A 21,569-nucleotide genomic window follows, 5' to 3' on the forward strand; every position below is an offset into this window, starting at 1 on the left:
ACACACACAGACCCATGCAATATCACACCACTGTGGTCGCACTCAATCAACAACAACGAGGATCACACATACACACACAGATCCATGTAATATCAGACCACTATCACACTCAATCAACTCACTGGTCAGGTCACTGTCCGTGTCACTGTCCACCGGAACGACCGCGTCAGTGGCATTCTGTCCATCTGGCAGAATGGAAATCATCAGAATTACTACACCATCTGGATTCTGAACACGTTTACACCGCCATCATCAATCATGTTAGGATAGTTAAAGCTACATTTTTTCTCTCTCGTGTAAACGATCAGTTTCATAATCACAGATTTCCCCAGGCTTTTACACGGGATAAAAGTGACTACCCTTCCACTATGACACATACCAAAACTTAACAGCCTGGATACAGCCTGTGCACAAGGGAACTGTTTCTAGATGTATTCATTTCTCAAGTGTCAGTGTGCAAAATGAATTCATTGAAAAATTGCCACTCTGCAGAGGAAAGTCAGGGCGTTGATGTTTAGTATGTGTCCATGTGGAGGGATGGTCTCATCCTGTGTTACAGCCTGGGATAACATATCTCAGATATGGAGCACAACTGCTTTCACGCAAGGACGGTGTCACGATTTCATCTTTCGCCTGTGTACATATTTCCCCCTCGACATATACTCAAAACTGAAATGTTGTTTCCTGGTAAAATTAAGAAGTGAAATTATTTATGGACGAAAAGCATGTCAGTTTCTTGCATGTGAAGAAAATTGGTGGTAAAATTTAATAGATTTCACCCCCAAAATCGAATTCTTCGAAAACATGTACTGAGTGGTTACGTCCCTTGAGTAAGAAGGAAAACATTTTAGGATGAATCAAATTTCTAAGTTAGATAAAACAAATTGGTTGCACAAATTTGGCCCCATGAATGTAAGGTACACAAGGTCGCTAATCAGTACTATCGAAGGGTGTTTTTTTGTTCAGTGTAGAGTTTATACTAGATCAACGAGGCCGAGAAGCGAAATATCAACACGGCGAAAGATGAAAACGTCACAACGGCGCCTTTAAGGCACTTTCTATGATCTATAGAAGACTCCCGTTTGTTTTATCAGCTGTATTAAAACATTATAAGATACAATTTTTAAAATACTAAATATAGGTCGTTCTTGATGGCTATGGTAACTTTCTGAAATCCCAAAAGAGATTCGTATCATTTATTCAGTACTGACATATGAAAAAGTCTATCAAATACATGGAATGCAAATATAAGAAAAGAATGTGCTTCTTTGTTTGGAAATGCTAATGCCAATGTTACTGTACTTTTGACAATAGCACTATATAAGAAAATCCATCAAATGCTTTAATGATAACATTGAAAGCCAAGGCGTCCCAAAAACGTACATGTTTTGTCAACTAAACACTGTGATTCTGATAAAGATTGTGTGTGTGTGTGTGTGTGTGTGTGTGTGTGTGTGTGTGTGTGTGTGTGTGTGTGTGTGTGTGGGGGGGGGTGTCTGAGTATGTGTGTGTGTGTGTGTGTTTTTGTGTGCGTGCGTACGTGCATACGTGTTCGTGCGTGCGTGCGTGCGTGCGTGAGTGCACCCGTGTTTGTTGGTCCGCGAGCATATGCTTGGGTGCATATGAGTGTTTGGGGTGAAAAAGGAGTGTACATTTTAATTTAGAAATAACACACACACACACACACACACACACACACACACACACAAATTAATGATTATTCAATATTGTATATAATACAACACCATACCTTGCAAAAAGCAAAGCTATCTCTACGCATGCCCACAAGCTGTTCTATGATGAACAAAGAATATCTCTAATTACTACAAACATACAGGTCATTTTACATGCAGCAGAAACAAAATCATTTCCTGCCAAAACAAAGCCTCAATTTACGAAAACATACCCACAAACCAACACACACACACAAAGAGTTGTAATCCATATGCATATTATTGCCAGTATTGATCAGGTTATGCGGGAGCTCTAGCTCTTTGAACATGGGATGCTTTAAATGCTGGCATTGCACATGTATGTGTTTGCGTCCCCATTACTCTCTCTCTGCCTGCCTGCCAACCTGCCTGCCTGTCTGTCTATCTGTCTGTCTGTCTGTCTGTCTGTCTCTCTCTCTCTCTCACACACACACACACACACAAAGACACACACCCATACACCGCTCGCGCGCGCACACACACGCACATACACACCCTCACAAACACACACACACACACACAAACACACGCGCGCGCGCGCATATACACACACACACACACACCGCACACACACACACAAACACACACACACACACACACAAACACACACACACAAACACACACACACACACACAAACACACACACACACACACAAACACACACACACAGACACAGACACAGACACAGACACACACACACACACACACACACACACATCGACGCCTCTCGTTTTGTTCAGACATCCTTTCTTCATACTGCAATGAAGAACTGCATCCATAAAACAGAAGTATTCACAGAAAGCACCAAGAATTCCAGTTCATTCTTTGAAGGATTACTCACACACAGTATATACAGGCAGCTTCCAGTCATTTACAAAACACAATGCATACAATATATTATACAATGTATGTAGTTACAGCAGTCTACATGTACTGTACAATACGCTACAGCACCCACCCACAAGCATAAAATTAACATCTATAGGTTCCATCTCCTGTGATGGGTCGTATGCATGGTATCCATATTAAGACAGGAGGAAAGAATATAATTATGGAAATGTTGATTCGAGGCTTTGTCAAGATACGGATTCAATGCCATGCGACCCATTAACGGTATGTAACCTTAATATCCCATTAGCGAACACCATTTTCTACAGTACATTAGAGAGAAAAAAGAAGATATTTTGTTCTACAGAAAAAGACCCAAACAAATCCATAGCAACATGGATGGATTATTTCATGAGCAAAGTTATATGTATAATAGTCACTTTAAGACATATGCCTGTTCCCCGTCTTCTCACAAAGAGAACACAATCTCTGGCGTGCATGAATTGTTTGTACTTTGCGTGTATTTTTTGTTTACTGTGCACGTACAAGAAATCTTACAGAGAGTTACAGAGACAAAGAAACCGCTCACTAATGTATCTATCTACAATCCTCTAGGTAGGTGTACATAGTGTACATGGTCACCCCATCCAGGACGTAGAGGTTACATGCCGAGTCTCAGTGATTATCAAAAATAATGGTCGAAGTTAGCGGATCATGAAAAATGCGAGCTTCAGCGAGCTTTTTCATGACCGCGAACTGAGACCATTATTTTTGATAATCACTGAGACGAGGTATGTAACCTCTTTATCCCTCCTTTCTTCGGTTATTCAAAGAAAAGAGGAGTTTTTGTGCGAAAGTTTGATCGAATCATATTCACCCAACCAGTCTACCTGCGCAGGCGATCGATTAATGCGCGGTTGTATAGTTCCGTGCAAATCATTCAATTTTGTTAACACTTCTTGTCAGTTTCCATGTTGTGAACTAAAATCAAGTACACAGTTATGTTGTCATTCTGCTGTGGCGGTAAAGGCAGATAGTGTGTGTTCTGTTCATGTTTTGGTATCGCTCAGGAAATGTTCTTTCCTCGAATGTGACTAGCAGACGAAGTTTTACACCCGTGTTCCAACGTTAAAAACTGTATGAAGTTCAGTTTCCTGGGGCAAAATAGTGTATGAAACCGCTGCATGTTCTTTAAGTTGATTAAATGTTTCCAATTGATTGCGTGTGATCTGTTTATAAAATTAAATATTGTTGAAAACTGACCGTCGGATTGCAGTCTTGTCGATGCAGCCGAAATCTGGAAGGGGAACTACTCGTGTCGGTAGACAAAGTATGAGAGTTACTTTTCCTTGGAATCTTGCTAGCGATAAACGATTGTGCACGGCAGATCTGAATTCAGAAAACAACCAAACTCATGGATTTTATATTGAGATTCATGTGTTCAAGCCTGTAGTTGCTGGTTTAAATGCGGCATGGTTGTATTATTTGCTCCAGAAATGTACATATTTTGTACATTAGAGTGTTCTGAACTTTTGAGTCGCAAAAAGTAGATCCACAATGTGTACAGTCTCTACCCATGAGCTATCGAGGATTCAGGCCCGTTGTTGGGTAAGTGATTTTGGTTGTTGGGTAAGTTACCGAAAAATAACTAGCCCTACAAGTTTACAGAGAGAAAGAAGCAGAGGGGGGGATAATATACAGTACCATACACCTTTACACAGTACCATACACCTGTACACAGTACCATACACCTGCATCTTCCCAGGTATACACGGCCATCCGGCCAGGAGACTACACTCTACGCCACTATCCCTCTCAAATACTGTACCTGCAGTAGCGTTTTCTTGTTCAAACTCTGTGTCTGGTGACGTCATTGTGCCGTTGTCGTCATCAGCCGGAGCGTCAGTGGTTTCATTGAAGGCATTTTCATCGTCCTCAACGGTCGTCGTCTCGGTTTCGTTGTCAGCAGTCGTCGTTTCTTCTGGTGTGTCGTAGTCAACCGCTGGAGTGACGTCAGTGTTGTTGTCTGACGTCATATCGGTGTCGTTACCCATCATGGAACCCGACTCGTCGAAGATCTCCACCGTGGAAGGCTGGGGGGTTTCGTCATCACTGGCAGTGGTGTTTTGCGGATCGTCCAGAGTGCCTGACTCGTCGTATACGGTCACCGTGGAAGGCTCTAGCCCGTCGTCGGCAGCAGCGGTGGTGTTGTCCTGAACTTGCGTTGTGCCGTCGACAGCGGTGCCGTTCGTGTCTTCGGAATCTTCTGTGGTGGTGTCATAGAAGTCGGGGTCTCCCGTTGCTCCTTCCTCTTCTGTGTCGTTGGAATCTGATTGCGGAGTGAAGTCTAGAACCGACGAAGTGGTGTTGTCTTCTTCTGTATTATTAGCCATGGTTTCGGAAGTAAAGTCAAAATCAGACGAAGTGGTGTTGTCCGCGTCGGAATCGGTTCTGTTGTCACTGGCAAAATCGTCGGATGGTGGCATTTCTTCATCTTCGGTGGTGTCAGTGTCGTTCGACGTCGTTCCTGGGCCGTCTCCTGTGACGTCATCGAACGGAGACGTTTCGTTGCCTGCGTCAGTGTCTAAGGTGGTTGTATCTGTGTCGTTGTAGGCGTCAAATGCGTCGGTGTCGTTGCTTCCTGCTAAGTGTACGTCAGAAAGACCATGGGGTGTAATGGTTTTGATACAAGGCAAAGCACATATGTTATTTTCAATAAATAGATTCGTCTCTCAGCATTTTCCGTACTTATCACCAACAAGGACAATACATGTCCAAAAAAAGATAAAGAAATTCAACAACATGGAGATATAGATGTATCGGAGACGCAGGTTCTGAAAAGGCTGGAGAATGGGTGGAAGAATAAAAACAGCGAGGATCACTAAGGTAGACTTGAAGCCACTATTGGACTACCAGAAGAAAACATATTCATGAACACAACCCAAAGCAGGAAAGAGAAGCCTTAAGATGACGGCTAATACCAAGAACACCATTTTTTCTGAGTCAAGTAATAGTGTGTGTATCAAGGTTTGTTTGTTTGTTTATTTGGTGTTTAACGTCGTTTTCAACCACGAAGGTTATATCGCGACGGGTGTATCAAGGTATCAGTGAACAGAGACAGTTAACCTGAAGAGAAACACAGGACAAAAACAATGAAAAATGTAGCCAATTATAGGCAACTGGCCCAACATACACAATTACACTTACAGAGTTCGATGCTGAGTACACCTTGTCAGGTAACGCGTGCTGGAGAATCCATCAGATCACCTGTATAGTAATTGCTAATGTCGAGCCTAATGTTAAGGCGACTCCTATGGGTTTTCTTTCTGTAGCTGTTTTACCGGCAGTCGTTTGTAACAAAGAAACACTAAAAAGGACACACACTTTCGGCTCTCATCTACATGTAAACTTGACATAGAACTCCAGCCGCGTTTGTTCTGCCCTTCCTCTTGCTCCTTTTTATTAGCTTTCATTTTACCATTCCTATGCCACAGAAAAAGAACGGATCTGCCAAAATACTACGCCCTAAATTCCTCATTTTAATACGAGTCGAACTAAGTGCTTTCTCTGTGACCTCTCTGACACAACTCTAAATGTTCATTATGTTTCAATCAAGCGTGCATGCCGATAAATACATGGGGTTGAAAAGTAATAACAGAATCCTTTCACATGTACCGCTAAATGAATGCCCCACTAGGTGTATCTGAAGCAGATGAGCGTACTTTTAGCCTGACGGTCTGTCTCACCTACATGAAGCAGGCATACGGGATATGCAATGTTGTTGGGCCACCCACTGGGAAATCACTACACAGATGATCTGAATATCCCTCCTGCATAGTTTACCTGACATCCAGTATTCAGCATCAAACTCTGTGTCTGCTGGCGTCATCGTGGTGTTGTCGTCATCTGGTGACGTCATCTGTGTCTCTTCCGTTTCTGTGTCGTCGAAGGTTTCGTTGAATGTATCAAGGTCGTCATCAAATGTCGTGGTCTCCGTGTCGTTGTCTGATGTTGTTCCTTCTGTTGTATTGTCGTAGTATGTTTGCTCATCCTCGCCAAATCCCGGTGTGACGTCAGTATCGTTATCTGACGTCATGTTGGTGTCGTTGCGAAATTCGAACTCTGTGTCACTGTCGTTACGAGACTCAAACTGTGTGACGTCAGTATAGTTGTCTAACGTCACACCAGTGCTGTTACGAGACTCAAATTCCGACTGCCCGAAAGCCGTGTCATTTGACCAATCTTCAAATCCATTGTCAGCTGTTGAGTTATCCGCGTCTTCAAATGTGTCGTTCAGTCTCGTTTCATCGCCTGAATCATAGGTGTTATAATCCGTTCCATCATCTTCAGGTATTTCTCCCGTGCCATTTGACGAATCTCCAAATTCATGGTCAACTGTGGAGTTTTCTGCGTTTTGAAATGTGTCATTCAGTCTCATTTCATCATCTGAATCATGTATATCACCGTAATCTTCATCTTCAGGCGTTTCTCCCGTGTCATTTGACGAATCTCCATAGGCATTGTCAGCTGTGAAGTTACCTGCGTCTTCGTAAGTGTCGTTCAGTGTGGTATCGTTTCCTGAATTATAGGTATCATAATCCATTCCTTCGTCTTCAGGCATTCCTTGCGTTTCATTCACTGTAGCCTCTGACGAGAAGTCTGGATCTGCAGAAGTGGTGTTTTCCCATTCGGCATCAGTGGTGTTATCTGTGGTAAAATCGTCAAATAGTTTCACTTCGTCGGTATCTTCGGTTGTGTCCGTACCGTTTGTGGTTGTGTCCATTGTCTCAACTTCTGTTGAAATAGTGGTGTCGTTTAAAGACGTATCGTCATCGGTGACGCCTGCGTCAGCATCTGAAGCTGTTGTTTCTGTGTAGTTGGAGACGTCATATGTATCGGTGACGTCATCATATGACAGCGTATCGTTGCCTACCTCAGCATCTAAAGCTGTTGTTTCTGTGTAGTTGGAGACGTCATATGTATCGGTGACGTCATCATATGACAACGTATCGTTGACTGCGTCAGCATCTGAAGCTGTTTCTGTGTCATTGAAGGGGTTATATGTATCGGTGACGTTATCAAATAACGAAGTATCGTTTCCTGCGTCAGCATCTAAAGTTGTTGCTGTGTTGTTGGAGGCGTCAAATGTATCGGTGACGTCATCATATGAAAACGTATCGTTGACTGCGTCAGCATATGAAGTTGTTTCTGTGTCATTGAATGGGTCATATGTGTCGGTGACGTCATTAAATGACGACGTATCGTTGAATGCGTCAGCATCTGAAGTTGTTGTTTCTGTGTCGTTGGAGGCGTCATATGTATCGGTGACGTTGTAACCTGTTATGTTTTAGTTAGAAAGTAAGACAGGGTTAGAAAAAAGACGAACGAAGAGAAGAATCATAAAGAGAGAAAACTTCCAGCTGCAAAATTATTCACAAAAAGAAATTAAGATTCCAAGTCAGATAAAAAGAAGTAGCAAGAAACAGAATTTAGACAGATTTCTGTATCACATGAAAGTTTAACGTTGGTCCGACCAGCCAGACGAGCGTTTTTCTTGAAGGACAAAGGTTATTGTGGGCACTGATGCACTTGACAAGCAAGGGAAAGAATAACCAGAGGACGGGCGTCTTGAAAGCTGAGCTCCAAGGGACATAGAACCACAAGGTGGAAAGAATCACAAAACAAGAAAGGTAAGTTCGTCTTTTTTCCAACAACCTACCTTTCTTGTCTTTTGATTCTGAATTTTGGAACGTTGGCAGAGGGGGAGGAGAAAAAGAAGGAAGAGGAGGAGGAGACAGAGGGGGAGGAGGAAAAGAAGGAAGAGGAGGAGACAGAGGGGGAGGAGAAAAAGAAGGAATGGGAGGAGGAGACAAAGGGGGAGGAGAAAAAGAAGGAATGGGAGGAGGAGACAAAGGGGGAGGAGAAAAAGAAGGAAGGGGAGGAGGAGACAGAGGGGGAGGAGAAAAGGAAGGAATGGGAGGAGGAGACAGAGGGGGAGGAGAAAAAGAAGGAATGGGAGGAGGAGACAAAGGGGGAGGAGAAAAAGAAGGAATGGGAGGAGGAGACAGAGGGGGAGGAGAAAAAGAAGGAAGGGGAGGAGGAGACAGAGGGGGAGGAGAAAAAGAAGGAATGGGAGGAGGAGACAGAGGGGGAGGAGAAAAAGAAGGAATGGGAGGAGGAGACAAAGGGGGAGGAGAAAAAGAAGGAATGGGAGGAGGAGACAGAGGGGGAGGAGAAAAAGAAGGAAGGGGAGGAGGAGACAGAGGGGGAGGAGAAAAAGAAGGAATGGGAGGAGGAGACAGAGGGGGAGGAGAAAAGGAAGGAAGGGGAGGAGGAGACAGAGGGGGAGGAGAAAAGGAAGGAAGGGGAGGAGGAGACAGAGGGGGAGGAGAAAAAGAAGGAAGGGGAGGAGGAGACAGAGGGGGAGGAGAAAAAGAAGGAAGGGGAGGAGGAGACAGAGGGGGGAGGAGAAAAAGAAGGAATGGGAGGAGGAGACAGAGGGGGAGGAGAAAAGGAAGGAATGGGAGGAGGAGACAGAGGGGGAGGAGAAAAAGAAGGAAGGGGAGGAGGAGACAGAGGGGGAGGAGAAAAGGAAGGAAGGGGAGGAGGAGACAGAGGGGGGAGGAGAAAAAGAAGGAATGGGAGGAGGAGACAGAGGGGGAGGAGAAAAAGAAGGAAGGGGAGGAGGAGACAGAGGGGGGAGGAGAAAAAGAAGGAATGGGAGGAGGAGACAGAGGGGGAGGAGAAAAGGAAGGAATGGGAGGAGGAGACAGAGGGGGAGGAGAAAAAGAAGGAAGGGGAGGAGGAGACAGAGGGGGGAGGAGAAAAAGAAGGAATGGGAGGAGGAGACAGAGGGGGAGGAGAAAAAGAAGGAAGGGGAGGAGGAGACAGAGGGGGAGGAGAAAAAGAAGGAAGGGGAGGAGGAGACAGAGGGGGAGGAGAAAAAGAAGGAAGGGGAGGAGGAGACAGAGGGGGGAGGAGAAAAAGAAGGAATGGGAGGAGGAGACAGAGGGGGAGGAGAAAAGGAAGGAATGGGAGGAGGAGACAGAGGGGGAGGAGAAAAAGAAGGAAGGGGAGGAGGAGACAGAGGGGGAGGAGAAAAGGAAGGAATGGGAGGAGGAGACAGAGGGGGAGGAGGAAAAGAAGGAAGGGGAGGAGGAGACAGAGGGGGGAGGAGAAAAAGAAGGAATGGGAGGAGGAGACAGAGGGGGAGGAGAAAAGGAAGGAATGGGAGGAGGAGACAGAGGGGGAGGAGGAAAAGAAGGAAGGGGAGGAGGAGACAGAGGGGGAGGAGAAAAAGAAGGAATGGGAGGAGGAGACAGAGGGGGAGGAGAAAAGGAAGGAATGGGAGGAGGAGACAGAGGGGGAGGAGAAAAAGAAGGAAGGGGAGGAGGAGACAGAGGGGGAGGAGAAAAAGAAGGAAGAGGAGGAGGAGACAGAGGGGGGAGAAAAAGAAGGAAGGGGAGGAGGAGACAGAGGGGGAGGAGAAAAAGAAGGAAGGGGAGGAGGAGACAGAGGGGGAGGAGAAAAAGAAGGAAGGGGAGGAGGAGACAAAGGGGGAGGAGAAAAAGAAGGAAGGGGAGGAGGAGACAGAGGGGGGAGGAGAAAAAGAAGGAAGAGGAGGAGGAGACAGAGGGGGAGGAGAAAAAGAAGGAAGGGGAGGAGGAGACAGAGGGGGAGGAGAAAAAGAAGGAAGGGGAGGAGGAGACAGAGGGGGAGGAGAAAAAGAAGGAAGGGGAGGAGGAGACAAAGGGGGAGGAGAAAAAGAAGGAAGGGGAGGAGGAGACAGAGGGGGGGAGAAAAAGAAGGAAGGGGAGGAGGAGACAGAGGGGGAGTAGAAAAAGAAGGAAGAGGAGGAGGAGACAGAGGGGGAGAAGAAAAAGAAGGAAGGGGAGGAGGAGACAGAGGGGGAGGAGAAAAAGAAGGAAGGGGAGGAGGAGACAAAGGGGGAGGAGAAAAAGAAGGAAGGAGAGGAGGAGACAGAGGGGGGGAGAAAAAGAAGGAAGGGGAGGAGGAGACAAAGGGGGGGAGAGAAAGAAGGAAGGGGAGGAGGAGACAGAGGGGGGGAGAAAAAGAAGGAAGGGGAGGAGGAGACAGAGGGGGAGGAGAAAAAGAAGGAAGAGGAGGAGGAGACAGAGGGGGGGGAGGAGAAAAAGAAGGAAGGGGAGGAGGAGACAGAGGGGGAGGAGAAAAAGAAGGAAGGGGAGGAGGAGACAGAGGGGGAGGAGAAAAAGAAGGAATGGGAGGAGGAGACAGAGGGGGAGGAGAAAAAGAAGGAAGGGGAGGAGGAGACAGAGGGGGGGAGAAAAAGAAGGAAGGGGAGGAGGAGACAGAGGGGGAGGAGAAAAAGAAGGAAGGGGAGGAGGAGACAGAGGGGGAGGAGAAAAAGAAGGAATGGGAGGAGGAGACAGAGGGGGAGGAGAAAAAGAAGGAAGGGGAGGAGGAGACAGAGGGGGGGGAGAAAAAGAAGGAAGGGGAGGAGGAGACAGAGGGGGAGGAGAAAAAGAAGGAAGGGGAGGAGGAGACAGAGGGGGGGGAGAAAAAGAAGGAAGGGGAGGAGGAGACAGAGGGGGAGGAGAAAAAGAAGGAAGGGGAGGAGGAGACAGAGGGGGAGGAGAAAAAGAAGGAATGGGAGGAGGAGACAGAGGGGGAGGAGAAAAGGAAGGAAGAGGAGGAGGAGACAGAGGGGGAGGAGAAAAAGAAGGAAGGGGAGGAGGAGACAAAGGGGGAGGAGAAAAAGAAGGAAGGGGAGGAGGAGACAGAGGGGGAGGAGAAAAAGAAGGAAGGGGAGGAGGAGACAGAGGGGGAGGAGAAAAAGAAGGAAGGGGAGGAGGAGACAGAGGGGGAGGAGAAAAAGAAGGAAGGGGAGGAGGAGACAGAGGGGGAGGAGAAAAAGAAGGAAGGGGAGGAGGAGACAGAGGGGGAGGAGAAAAAGAAGGAAGGGGAGGAGGAGACAAAGGGGGAGGAGAAAAAGAAGGAAGGGGAGGAGGAGACAGAGGGGGAGGAGAAAAAGAAGGAAGGGGAGGAGGAGACAAAGGGGGAGGAGAAAAGGAAGGAATGGGAGGAGGAGACAGAGGGGGAGGAGAAAAAGAAGGAATGGGAAGAGGAGACAAAGGGGGAGGAGAAAAAGAAGGAAGGGGAGGAGGAGACAGAGGGGGAGGAGAAAAAGAAGGAATGGGAGGAGGAGACAGAGGGGGAGGAGAAAAAGAAGGAAGGGGAGGAGGAGACAGAGGGGGGAGGAGAAAAAGAAGGAAGGGGAGGAGGAGACAAAGGGGGAGGAGAAAAAGAAGGAATGGGAGGAGGAGACAAAGGGGGGGAGAAAAAGAAGGAATGGGAGGAGGAGACAGAGGGGGGGAGAAAAAGAAGGAAGGGGAGGAGGAGACAAAGGGGGAGGAGAAAAAGAAGGAAGGGGAGGAGGAGACAGAGGGGGAGGAGAAAAAGAAGGAAGGGGAGGAGGAGACAAAGGGGGAGGAGAAAAAGAAGGAAGAGGAGGAGGAGACAGAGGGGGAGGAGAAAAAGAAGGAAGGGGAGGAGGAGACAAAGGGGGAGGAGAAAAAGAAGGAAGGGGAGGAGGAGACAGAGGGGGGAGGAGAAAAAGAAGGAAGGGGAGGAGGAGACAGAGGGGGAGGAGAAAAAGAAGGAAGGGGAGGAGGAGACAAAGGGGGAGGAGAAAAGGAAGGAATGGGAGGAGGAGACAGAGGGGGAGGAGAAAAAGAAGGAAGGGGAGGAGGAGACAGAGGGGGAGGAGAAAAGGAAGGAATGGGAGGAGGAGACAGAGGGGGAGGAGAAAAAGAAGGAAGGGGAGGAGGAGACAAAGGGGGAGGAGAAAAGGAAGGAATGGGAGGAGGAGACAGAGGGGGGGGGGAGAAAAAGAAGGAAGGGGAGGAGGAGACAAAGGGGGAGGAGAAAAAGAAGGAATGGGAGGAGGAGACAGAGGGGGAGGAGAAAAGGAAGGAATGGGAGGAGGAGACAGAGGGGGGGGGGAGAAAAAGAAGGAAGGGGAGGAGGAGACAAAGGGGGAGGAGAAAAAGAAGGAATGGGAGGAGGAGACAGAGGGGGGGGAGAAAAAGAAGGAAGGGGAGGAGGAGACAGAGGGGGAGGAGAAAAGGAAGGAATGGGAGGAGGAGACAGAGGGGGAGGAGAAAAAGAAGGAAGGGGAGGAGGAGACAGAGGGGGAGGAGAAAAGGAAGGAATGGGAGGAGGAGACAGAGGGGGAGGAGAAAAAGAAGGAAGGGGAGGAGGAGACAAAGGGGGAGGAGAAAAGGAAGGAATGGGAGGAGGAGACAGAGGGGGAGGAGAAAAAGAAGGAATGGGAGGAGGAGACAAGGGGGAGGAGAAAAAGAAGGAAGGGGAGGAGGAGACAGAGGGGGAGGAGAAAAAGAAGGAAGGGGAGGAGGAGACAGAGGGGGGAGGAGAAAAAGAAGGAAGGGGAGGAGGAGACAGAGGGGGAGGAGAAAAGGAAGGAATGGGAGGAGGAGACAGAGGGGGAGGAGAAAAAGAAGGAAGGGGAAGAGGAGACAGAGGGGGAGGAGAAAAAGAAGGAATGGGAGGAGGAGACAGAGGGGGAGGAGAAAAAGAAGGAATGGGAGGAGGAGACAAAGGGGGAGGAGAAAAAGAAGGAATGGGAGGAGGAGACAGAGGGGGAGGAGAAAAAGAAGGAAGGGGAGGAGGAGACAGAGGGGGAGGAGAAAAAGAAGGAAGGGGAGGAGGAGACAGAGGGGGAGGAGAAAAAGAAGGAATGGGAGGAGGAGACAGAGGGGGAGGAGAAAAAGAAGGAATGGGAGGAGGAGACAGAGGGGGAGGAGAAAAAGAAGGAATGGGAGGAGGAGACAAAGGGGGAGGAGAAAAAGAAGGAATGGGAGGAGGAGACAGAGGGGGAGGAGAAAAAGAAGGAAGGGGAGGAGGAGACAGAGGGGGAGGAGAAAAAGAAGGAATGGGAGGAGGAGACAGAGGGGGAGGAGAAAAAGAAGGAAGGGGAGGAGGAGACAGAGGGGGGAGGAGAAAAAGAAGGAAGGGGAGGAGGAGACAGAGGGGGAGGAGAAAAAGAAGGAAGGGGAGGAGGAGACAGAGGGGGGAGGAGAAAAAGAAGGAAGGGGAGGAGGAGACAGAGGGGGAGGAGAAAAAGAAGGAAGGGGAGGAGGAGACAGAGGGGGGAGGAGAAAAAGAAGGAAGGGGAGGAGGAGACAGAGGGGGAGGAGAAAAGGAAGGAATGGGAGGAGGAGACAGAGGGGGAGGAGAAAAAGAAGGAATGGGAGGAGGAGACAAAGGGGGAGGAGAAAAAGAAGGAAGGGGAGGAGGAGACAAAGGGGGAGGAGAAAAAGAAGGAAGGGGAGGAGGAGACAGAGGGGGAGGAGAAAAAGAAGGAAGGGGAGGAGGAGACAGAGGGGGGAGGAGAAAAAGAAGGAAGGGGAGGAGGAGACAGAGGGGGGAGGAGAAAAAGAAGGAAGGGGAGGAGGAGACAGAGGGGGAGGAGAAAAAGAAGGAAGGGGAGGAGGAGACAGAGGGGGGAGGAGAAAAAGAAGGAAGGGGAGGAGGAGACAGAGGGGGAGGAGAAAAGGAAGGAATGGGAGGAGGAGACAGAGGGGGAGGAGAAAAAGAAGGAATGGGAGGAGGAGACAAAGGGGGAGGAGAAAAAGAAGGAAGGGGAGGAGGAGACAAAGGGGGAGGAGAAAAAGAAGGAAGGGGAGGAGGAGACAGAGGGGGAGGAGAAAAAGAAGGAAGGGGAGGAGGAGACAGAGGGGGAGGAGAAAAAGAAGGAATGGGAGGAGGAGACAGAGGGGGAGGAGAAAAAGAAGGAAGGGGAGGAGGAGACAGAGGGGGGAGGAGAAAAAGAAGGAAGGGGAGGAGGAGACAGAGGGGGGGAGAAAAAGAAGGAAGGGGAGGAGGAGACAGAGGGGGAGGAGAAAAAGAAGGAAGGGGAGGAGGAGACAGAGGGGGAGGAGAAAAAGAAGGAAGGGGAGGAGGAGACAAAGGGGGAGGAGAAAAAGAAGGAAGGGGAGGAGGAGACAGAGGGGGAGGAGAAAAAGAAGGAAGGGGAGGAGGAGACAGAGGGGGGAGGAGAAAAAGAAGGAAGGGGAGGAGGAGACAGAGGGGGAGGAGAAAAAGAAGGAAGGGGAGGAGGAGACAGAGGGGGAGGAGAAAAAGAAGGAAGGGGAGGAGGAGACAGAGGGGGGAGGAGAAAAAGAAGGAAGGGGAGGAGGAGACAGAGGGGGGAGGAGAAAAAGAAGGAAGGGGAGGAGGAGACAGAGGGGGAGGAGAAAAAGAAGGAAGGGGAGGAGGAGACAGAGGGGGAGGAGAAAAAGAAGGAATGGGAGGAGGAGACAAAGGGGGAGGAGAAAAAGAAGGAAGGGGAGGAGGAGACAAAGGGGGAGGAGAAAAAGAAGGAAGGGGAGGAGGAGACAGAGGGGGGGAGAAAAAGAAGGAAGGGGAGGAGGAGACAGAGGGGGAGGAGAAAAGGAAGGAAGGGGAGGAGGAGACAGAGGGGGAGGAGAAAAAGAAGGAAGGGGAGGAGGAGACAGAGGGGGGAGGAGAAAAAGAAGGAAGGGGAGGAGGAGACAGAGGGGAGAGGAGAAAAAGAAGGAAGGGGAGGAGGAGACAGAGGGGGAGGAGAAAAGGAAGGAAGAGGAGGAGGAGACAGAGGGGGAGGAGAAAAAGAAGGAAGGGGAGGAGGAGACAGAGGGGGGGAGAAAAAGAAGGAAGAGGAGGAGGAGACAGAGGGGGAGGAGAAAAAGAAGGAAGGGGAGGAGGAGACAGAGGGGGGAGGAGAAAAAGAAGGAAGGGGAGGAGGAGACAGAGGGGGAGGAGAAAAGGAAGGAAGAGGAGGAGGAGACAGAGGGGGAGGAGAAAAAGAAGGAAGGGGAGGAGGAGACAGAGGGGGGGATAAAAAGAAGGAAGGGGAGGAGGAGACAAAGGGGGAGGAGAAAAGGAAGGAATGGGAGGAGGAGACAGAGGGGGAGGAGAAAAAGAAGGAATGGGAGGAGGAGACAAAGGGGGAGGAGAAAAAGAAGGAAGGGGAGGAGGAGACAGAGGGGGAGGAGAAAAAGAAGGAAGGGGAGGAGGAGACAGAGGGGGAGGAGAAAAAGAAGGAAGGGGAGGAGGAGACAGAGGGGGAGGAGAAAAAGAAGGAAGGGGAGGAGGAGACAGAGGGGGAGGAGAAAAAGAAGGAAGGGGAGGAGGAGACAGAGGGGGGAGGAGAAAAAGAAGGAAGGGGAGGAGGAGACAGAGGGGGAGGAGAAAAGGAAGGAATGGGAGGAGGAGACAGAGGGGGAGGAGAAAAAGAAGGAAGGGGAGGAGGAGACAGAGGGGGAGGAGAAAAAGAAGGAAGGGGAGGAGGAGACAGAGGGGGGAGGAGAAAAAGAAGGAATGGGAGGAGGAGACAGAGGGGGAGGAGAAAAAGAAGGAATGGGAGGAGGAGACAGAGGGGGGAGGAGAAAAAGAAGGAATGGGAGGAGGAGACAGAGGGGGAGGAGAAAAAGAAGGAAGGGGAGGAGGAGACAGAGGGGGAGGAGAAAAAGAAGGAATGGGAGGAGGAGACAGAGGGGAAGGAGAACAAGAAGGAAGGGGAGGAGGAGACAGAGGGGGAGGAGAAAAAGAAGGAAGGGGAGGAGGAGACAGAGGGGGGAGGAGAAAAAGAAGGAAGGGGAGGAGGAGACAGAGGGGGAGGAGAAAAGGAAGGAATGGGAGGAGGAGACAGAGGGGGAGGAGAAAAAGAAGGAATGGGAGGAGGAGACAAAGGGGGAGGAGAAAAAGAAGGAAGGGGAGGAGGAGACAAAGGGGGAGGAGAAAAGGAAGGAATGGGAGGAGGAGACAGAGGGGGAGGAGAAAAAGAAGGAATGGGAGGAGGAGACAGAGGGGGAGGAGAAAAAGGAAGGAAGAGGAGGAGGAGACAGAGGGGGGGAGAAAAGGAAGGAAGGGGAGGAGGAGACAGAGGGGGAGGAGAAAAAGAAGGAAGGGGAGGAGGAGACAGAGGGGGAGGAGAAAAAGAAGGAAGGGGAGGAGGAGACAGAGGGGGGGAGAAAAAGAAGGAAGGGGAGGAGGAGACAGAGGGGGAGGAGAAAAGGAAGGAAGGGGAGGAGGAGACAGAGGGGGAGGAGAAAAAGAAGGAATGGGAGGAGGAGACAGAGGGGGAGGAGAAAAAGGAAGGAAGAGGAGGAGGAGACAGAGGGGGAGGAGAAAAAGAAGGAATGGGAGGAGGAGACAGAGGGGGAGGAGAAAAAGGAAGGAAGAGGAGGAGGAGACAGAGGGGGAGGAGAAAAAGAAGGAAGGGGAGGAGGAGACAGAGGGGGAGGAGAAAAAGGAAGGAAGAGGAGGAGGAGACAGAGGGGGAGGAGAAAAAGAAGGAATGGGAGGAGGAGACAGAGGGGGAGGAGAAAAAGGAAGGAAGAGGAGGAGGAGACAGAGGGGGAGGAGAAAAAGAAGGAAGGGGAGGAGGAGACAGAGGGGGGGAGAAAAAGAAGGAAGGGGAGGAGGAGACAGAGGGGGAGGAGAAAAAGAAGGAAGGGGAGGAGGAGACAGAGGGGGAGGAGAAAAAGAAGGAAGGGGAGGAGGAGACAGAGGGGGAGGAGAAAAAGAAGGAAGGGGAGGAGGAGACAGAGGGGGAGGAGAAAAAGAAGGAAGAGGAGGAGGAGACAGAGGGGGAGGAGAAAAAGAAGGAAGGGGAGGAGGAGACAGAGGGGGAGGAGAAAAAGAAGGAAGAGGAGGAGGAGACAGAGGGGGAGGAGAAAAAGAAGGAAGGGGAGGAGGAGACAGAGGGGGGGGAGAAAAAGAAGGAAGGGGAGGAGGAGACAGAGGGGGAGGAGAAAAAGAAGGAAGGGGAGGAGGAGACAGAGGGGGGGAGAAAAAGAAGGAAGGGGAGGAGGAGACAGAGGGGGAGGAGAAAAAGGAAGAGGAGGAGGAGACAGAGGGGGAGGAGAAAAAGAAGGAAGAGGAGGAGGACACAGAGGGGGAGGAGGAAAAGAAGGAAGGGGAGGAGGAGACAGAGGGGGAGTAGAAAAAGAAGGAAGGGGAGGAGGAGACAGAGGGGGAGGAGAAAAAGAAGGAATGGGAGGAGGAGACAGAGGGGGAGGAGAAAAAGAAGGAAGGGGAGGAGGAGACAGAGGGGGAGGAGAAAAAGAAGGAAGGGGAGGAGGAGACAGAGGGGGGAGGAGAAAAAGAAGGAAGGGGAGGAGGAGACAGAGGGGGAGGAGAAAAAGAAGGAAGGGGAGGAGGAGACAGAGGGGGGAGGAGAAAAAGAAGGAAGGGGAGGAGGAGACAGAGGGGGAGGAGAAAAAGAAGGAAGGGGAGGAGGAGACAGAGGGGGGAGGAGAAAAAGAAGGAAGGGGAGGAGGAGACAGAGGGGGAGGAGAAAAAGAAGGAAGGGGAGGAGGAGACAGAGGGGGAGGAGAAAAGGAAGGAATGGGAGGAGGAGACAGAGGGGGAGGAGAAAAAGAAGGAAGGGGAGGAGGAGACAGAGGGGGGGAGAAAAAGAAGGAAGGGGAGGAGGAGACAGAGGGGGAGGAGAAAAGGAAGGAAGGGGAGGAGGAGACAGAGGGGGAGGAGAAAAAGAAGGAATGGGAGGAGGAGACAGAGGGGGAGGAGAAAAAGGAAGGAAGAGGAGGAGGAGACAGAGGGGGAGGAGAAAAAGAAGGAATGGGAGGAGGAGACAGAGGGGGAGGAGAAAAAGAAGGAAGGGGAGGAGGAGACAGAGGGGGGAGGAGAAAAAGAAGGAAGGGGAGGAGGAGACAGAGGGGGGAGGAGAAAAAGAAGGAAGGGGAGGAGGAGACAGAGGGGGAGGAGAAAAAGAAGGAAGGGGAGGAGGAGACAGAGGGGGAGGAGAAAAAGAAGGAAGGGGAGGAGGAGACAGAGGGGGGAGGAGAAAAAGAAGGAAGGGGAGGAGGAGACAGAGGGGGAGGAGAAAAGGAAGGAATGGGAGGAGGAGACAGAGGGGGAGGAGAAAAAGAAGGAATGGGAGGAGGAGACAAAGGGGGAGGAGAAAAAGAAGGAAGGGGAGGAGGAGACAAAGGGGGAGGAGAAAAAGAAGGAAGGGGAGGAGGAGACAGAGGGGGGGAGAAAAAGAAGGAAGGGGAGGAGGAGACAGAGGGGGAGGAGAAAAGGAAGGAAGGGGAGGAGGAGACAGAGGGGGAGGAGAAAAAGAAGGAAGGGGAGGAGGAGACAGAGGGGGAGGAGAAAAAGAAGGAAGGGGAGGAGGAGACAGAGGGGGGAGGAGAAAAAGAAGGAAGGGGAGGAGGAGACAGAGGGGGAGGAGAAAAGGAAGGAAGAGGAGGAGGAGACAGAGGGGGAGGAGAAAAAGAAGGAAGGGGAGGAGGAGACAGAGGGGGGGAGAAAAAGAAGGAAGAGGAGGAGGAGACAGAGGGGGAGGAGAAAAAGAAGGAAGGGGAGGAGGAGACAGAGGGGGGAGGAGAAAAAGAAGGAAGGGGAGGAGGAGACAGAGGGGGAGGAGAAAAGGAAGGAAGAGGAGGAGGAGACAGAGGGGGAGGAGAAAAAGAAGGAAGGGGAGGAGGAGACAGAGGGGGGGAGAAAAAGAAGGAAGGGGAGGAGGAGACAAAGGGGGAGGAGAAAAGGAAGGAATGGGAGGAGGAGACAGAGGGGGAGGAGAAAAAGAAGGAATGGGAGGAGGAGACAAAGGGGGAGGAGAAAAAGAAGGAAGGGGAGGAGGAGACAGAGGGGGAGGAGAAAAAGAAGGAAGGGGAGGAGGAGACAGAGGGGGGAGGAGAAAAAGAAGGAAGGGGAGGAGGAGACAGAGGGGGAGGAGAAAAGGAAGGAATGGGAGGAGGAGACAGAGGGGGAGGAGAAAAAGAAGGAAGGGGAGGAGGAGACAGAGGGGGAGGAGAAAAAGAAGGAAGGGGAGGAGGAGACAGAGGGGGAGGAGAAAAAGAAGGAAGGGGAGGAGGAGACAGAGGGGGAGGAGAAAAAGAAGGAAGGGGAGGAGGAGACAGAGGGGGAGGAGAAAAAGAAGGAATGGGAGGAGGAGACAGAGGGGGAGGAGAAAAAGAAGGAATGGGAGGAGGAGACAAAGGGGGAGGAGAAAAAGAAGGAATGGGAGGAGGAGACAGAGGGGGAGGAGAAAAAGAAGGAAGGGGAGGAGGAGACAGAGGGGGAGGAGAAAAAGAAGGAATGGGAGGAGGAGACAGAGGGGGAGGAGAAAAAGAAGGAAGGGGAGGAGGAGACAGAGGGGGAGGAGAAAAAGAAGGAAGGGGAGGAGGAGACAGAGGGGGGAGGAGAAAAAGAAGGAAGGGGAGGAGGAGACAGAGGGGGAGGAGAAAAGGAAGGAATGGGAGGAGGAGACAGAGGGGGAGGAGAAAAAGAAGGAATGGGAGGAGGAGACAAAGGGGGAGGAGAAAAAGAAGGAAGGGGAGGAGGAGACAAAGGGGGAGGAGAAAAGGAAGGAATGGGAGGAGGAGACAGAGGGGGAGGAGAAAAAGAAGGAATGGGAGGAGGAGACAGAGGGGGAGGAGAAAAAGGAAGGAAGAGGAGGAGGAGACAGAGGGGGGGAGAAAAAGAAGGAAGGGGAGGAGGAGACAGAGGGGGGGAGAAAAAGAAGGAAGGGGAGGAGGAGACAGAGGGGGGAGGAGAAAAAGAAGGAATGGGAGGAGGAGACAGAGGGGGAGGAGAAAAAGAAGGAATGGGAGGAGGAGACAGAGGGGGGGAGAAAAAGAAGGAAGGGGAGGAGGAGACAGAGGGGGAGTAGAAAAAGAAGGAAGAGGAGGAGGAGACAGAGGGGGAGGAGAAAAAGAAGGAAGGGGAGGAGGAGACAGAGGGGGAGGAGAAAAAGAAGGAAGAGGAGGAGGACACAGAGGGGGAGGAGGAAAAGAAGGAAGGGGAGGAGGAGACAGAGGGGGAGGAGAAAAAGAAGGAAGGGGAGGAGGAGACAGAGGGGGAGGAGAAAAAGAAGGAAGGGGAGGAGGAGACAGAGGGGGAGGAGGAAAAGAAGGAAGGGGAGGAGGAGACAGAGGGGGAGGAGAAAAAGAAGGAATGGGAGGAGGAGACAGAGGGGGAGGAGAAAAAGAAGGAAGGGGAGGAGGAGACAGAGGGGGAGGAGGAAAAGAAGGAAGGGGAGGAGGAGACAGAGGGGGAGGAGAAAAAGAAGGAATGGGAGGAGGAGACAGAGGGGGAGGAGAAAAAGAAGGAATGGGAGGAGGAGACAGAGGGGGGGAGAAAAAGAAGGAAGGGGAGGAGGAAAAGAAGGAATGGGAGGAGGAAAAGAAGGAAGGGGAGGAGGAAAAGAAGGAAGGGGAGGAGGAAAAGAAGGAAGGGGAGGAGGAAAAGAAGGAAGAGGAGGAGGAGATATGAAGAGGGGCGGGGAGACGATCGAGGAGGACGAAAAGGAGGAGGAAGATGAGAAGGAGGAAGAGTTGGAAGAGGAGGAAGAGAAAAGAAAAAAATCAACAACAGGTTGGCAAGACATGCTTCTAGCCTAGACAGGAGTGTACCCGGGGTAAGACCATTCTCCTACTTGAACACATACCAACAAGCAACAGATTGGCCATTCTCTATTCACATGGACTTCCTCAATTAATCCCGTACCTTAGGCCAAATGAAAATATATGTTGGTTTAGGGTAACGTGACCAAAAAACATGGGGTCGGTAGGTCGACTTTTGTTTCTTTTTTTCCTTTCTTAAATTTAGTCGATTTTAAAGGAGCTTACTTCCCTTAGTCTCGGTATGGTTCGCAAAATGTGCCAAAAGTTGTGTTTTTTGAGAAATGAAACAAAGGTTTTAGGGTCGGCGGAAAAAAAATAGGGTCGGTCGGGTTATCCTAAACCAACTTGTATTTAATTTGGCCTTACACAAGTGCAAAACTAATTTCAACAACATATCCTCATTCGACAGGGGCGGGGGGGGGGGGGGGGGGGGGAGACAGGCTTGTCTGTATATTTTTGTTTGATGTGCCGACGTGGAATTGAAAGGATGCTCTTTGTCCCATGTTCACATCTACGAGAAGGTAGGTCGCTTAAAAACAACACTAAAATACTCGATACGCTTTGAACTATTTTCCGAGAGAGACGGGTTCAGATCCAAGATCAAAGGCTA

General features: G+C 50.3%; 1 protein-coding gene across 2 annotated transcripts in view; it reads right to left on the minus strand.

Moving 5' to 3' along the window:
• The window catches only part of LOC138952198 (serine-aspartate repeat-containing protein F-like), a 51,926-nt gene that overhangs the window by 13,481 nt on the left and 16,876 nt on the right, over positions 1-21,569 (minus strand). The window contains exons 3-5 of one of the 2 annotated variants that reach the window (XM_070323801.1): positions 6,384-7,877; positions 4,369-5,181; positions 123-185 (exon numbers count right to left, since the gene is read on the minus strand). In XM_070323801.1, coding sequence (XP_070179902.1) covers positions 123-185; positions 4,369-5,181; positions 6,384-7,877 — 2,370 coding nt within the window. Of the gene's footprint in view, positions 1-122; positions 186-4,368; positions 5,185-6,383; positions 7,878-21,569 lie in introns of both variants that reach the window. The other variant, XM_070323800.1, reaches the window with a different exon arrangement.

Source organism: Littorina saxatilis, linkage group LG17 (genome assembly GCF_037325665.1).
Source record: "Littorina saxatilis isolate snail1 linkage group LG17, US_GU_Lsax_2.0, whole genome shotgun sequence".
NCBI lineage: Eukaryota > Metazoa > Mollusca > Gastropoda > Littorinimorpha > Littorinidae > Littorina > Littorina saxatilis.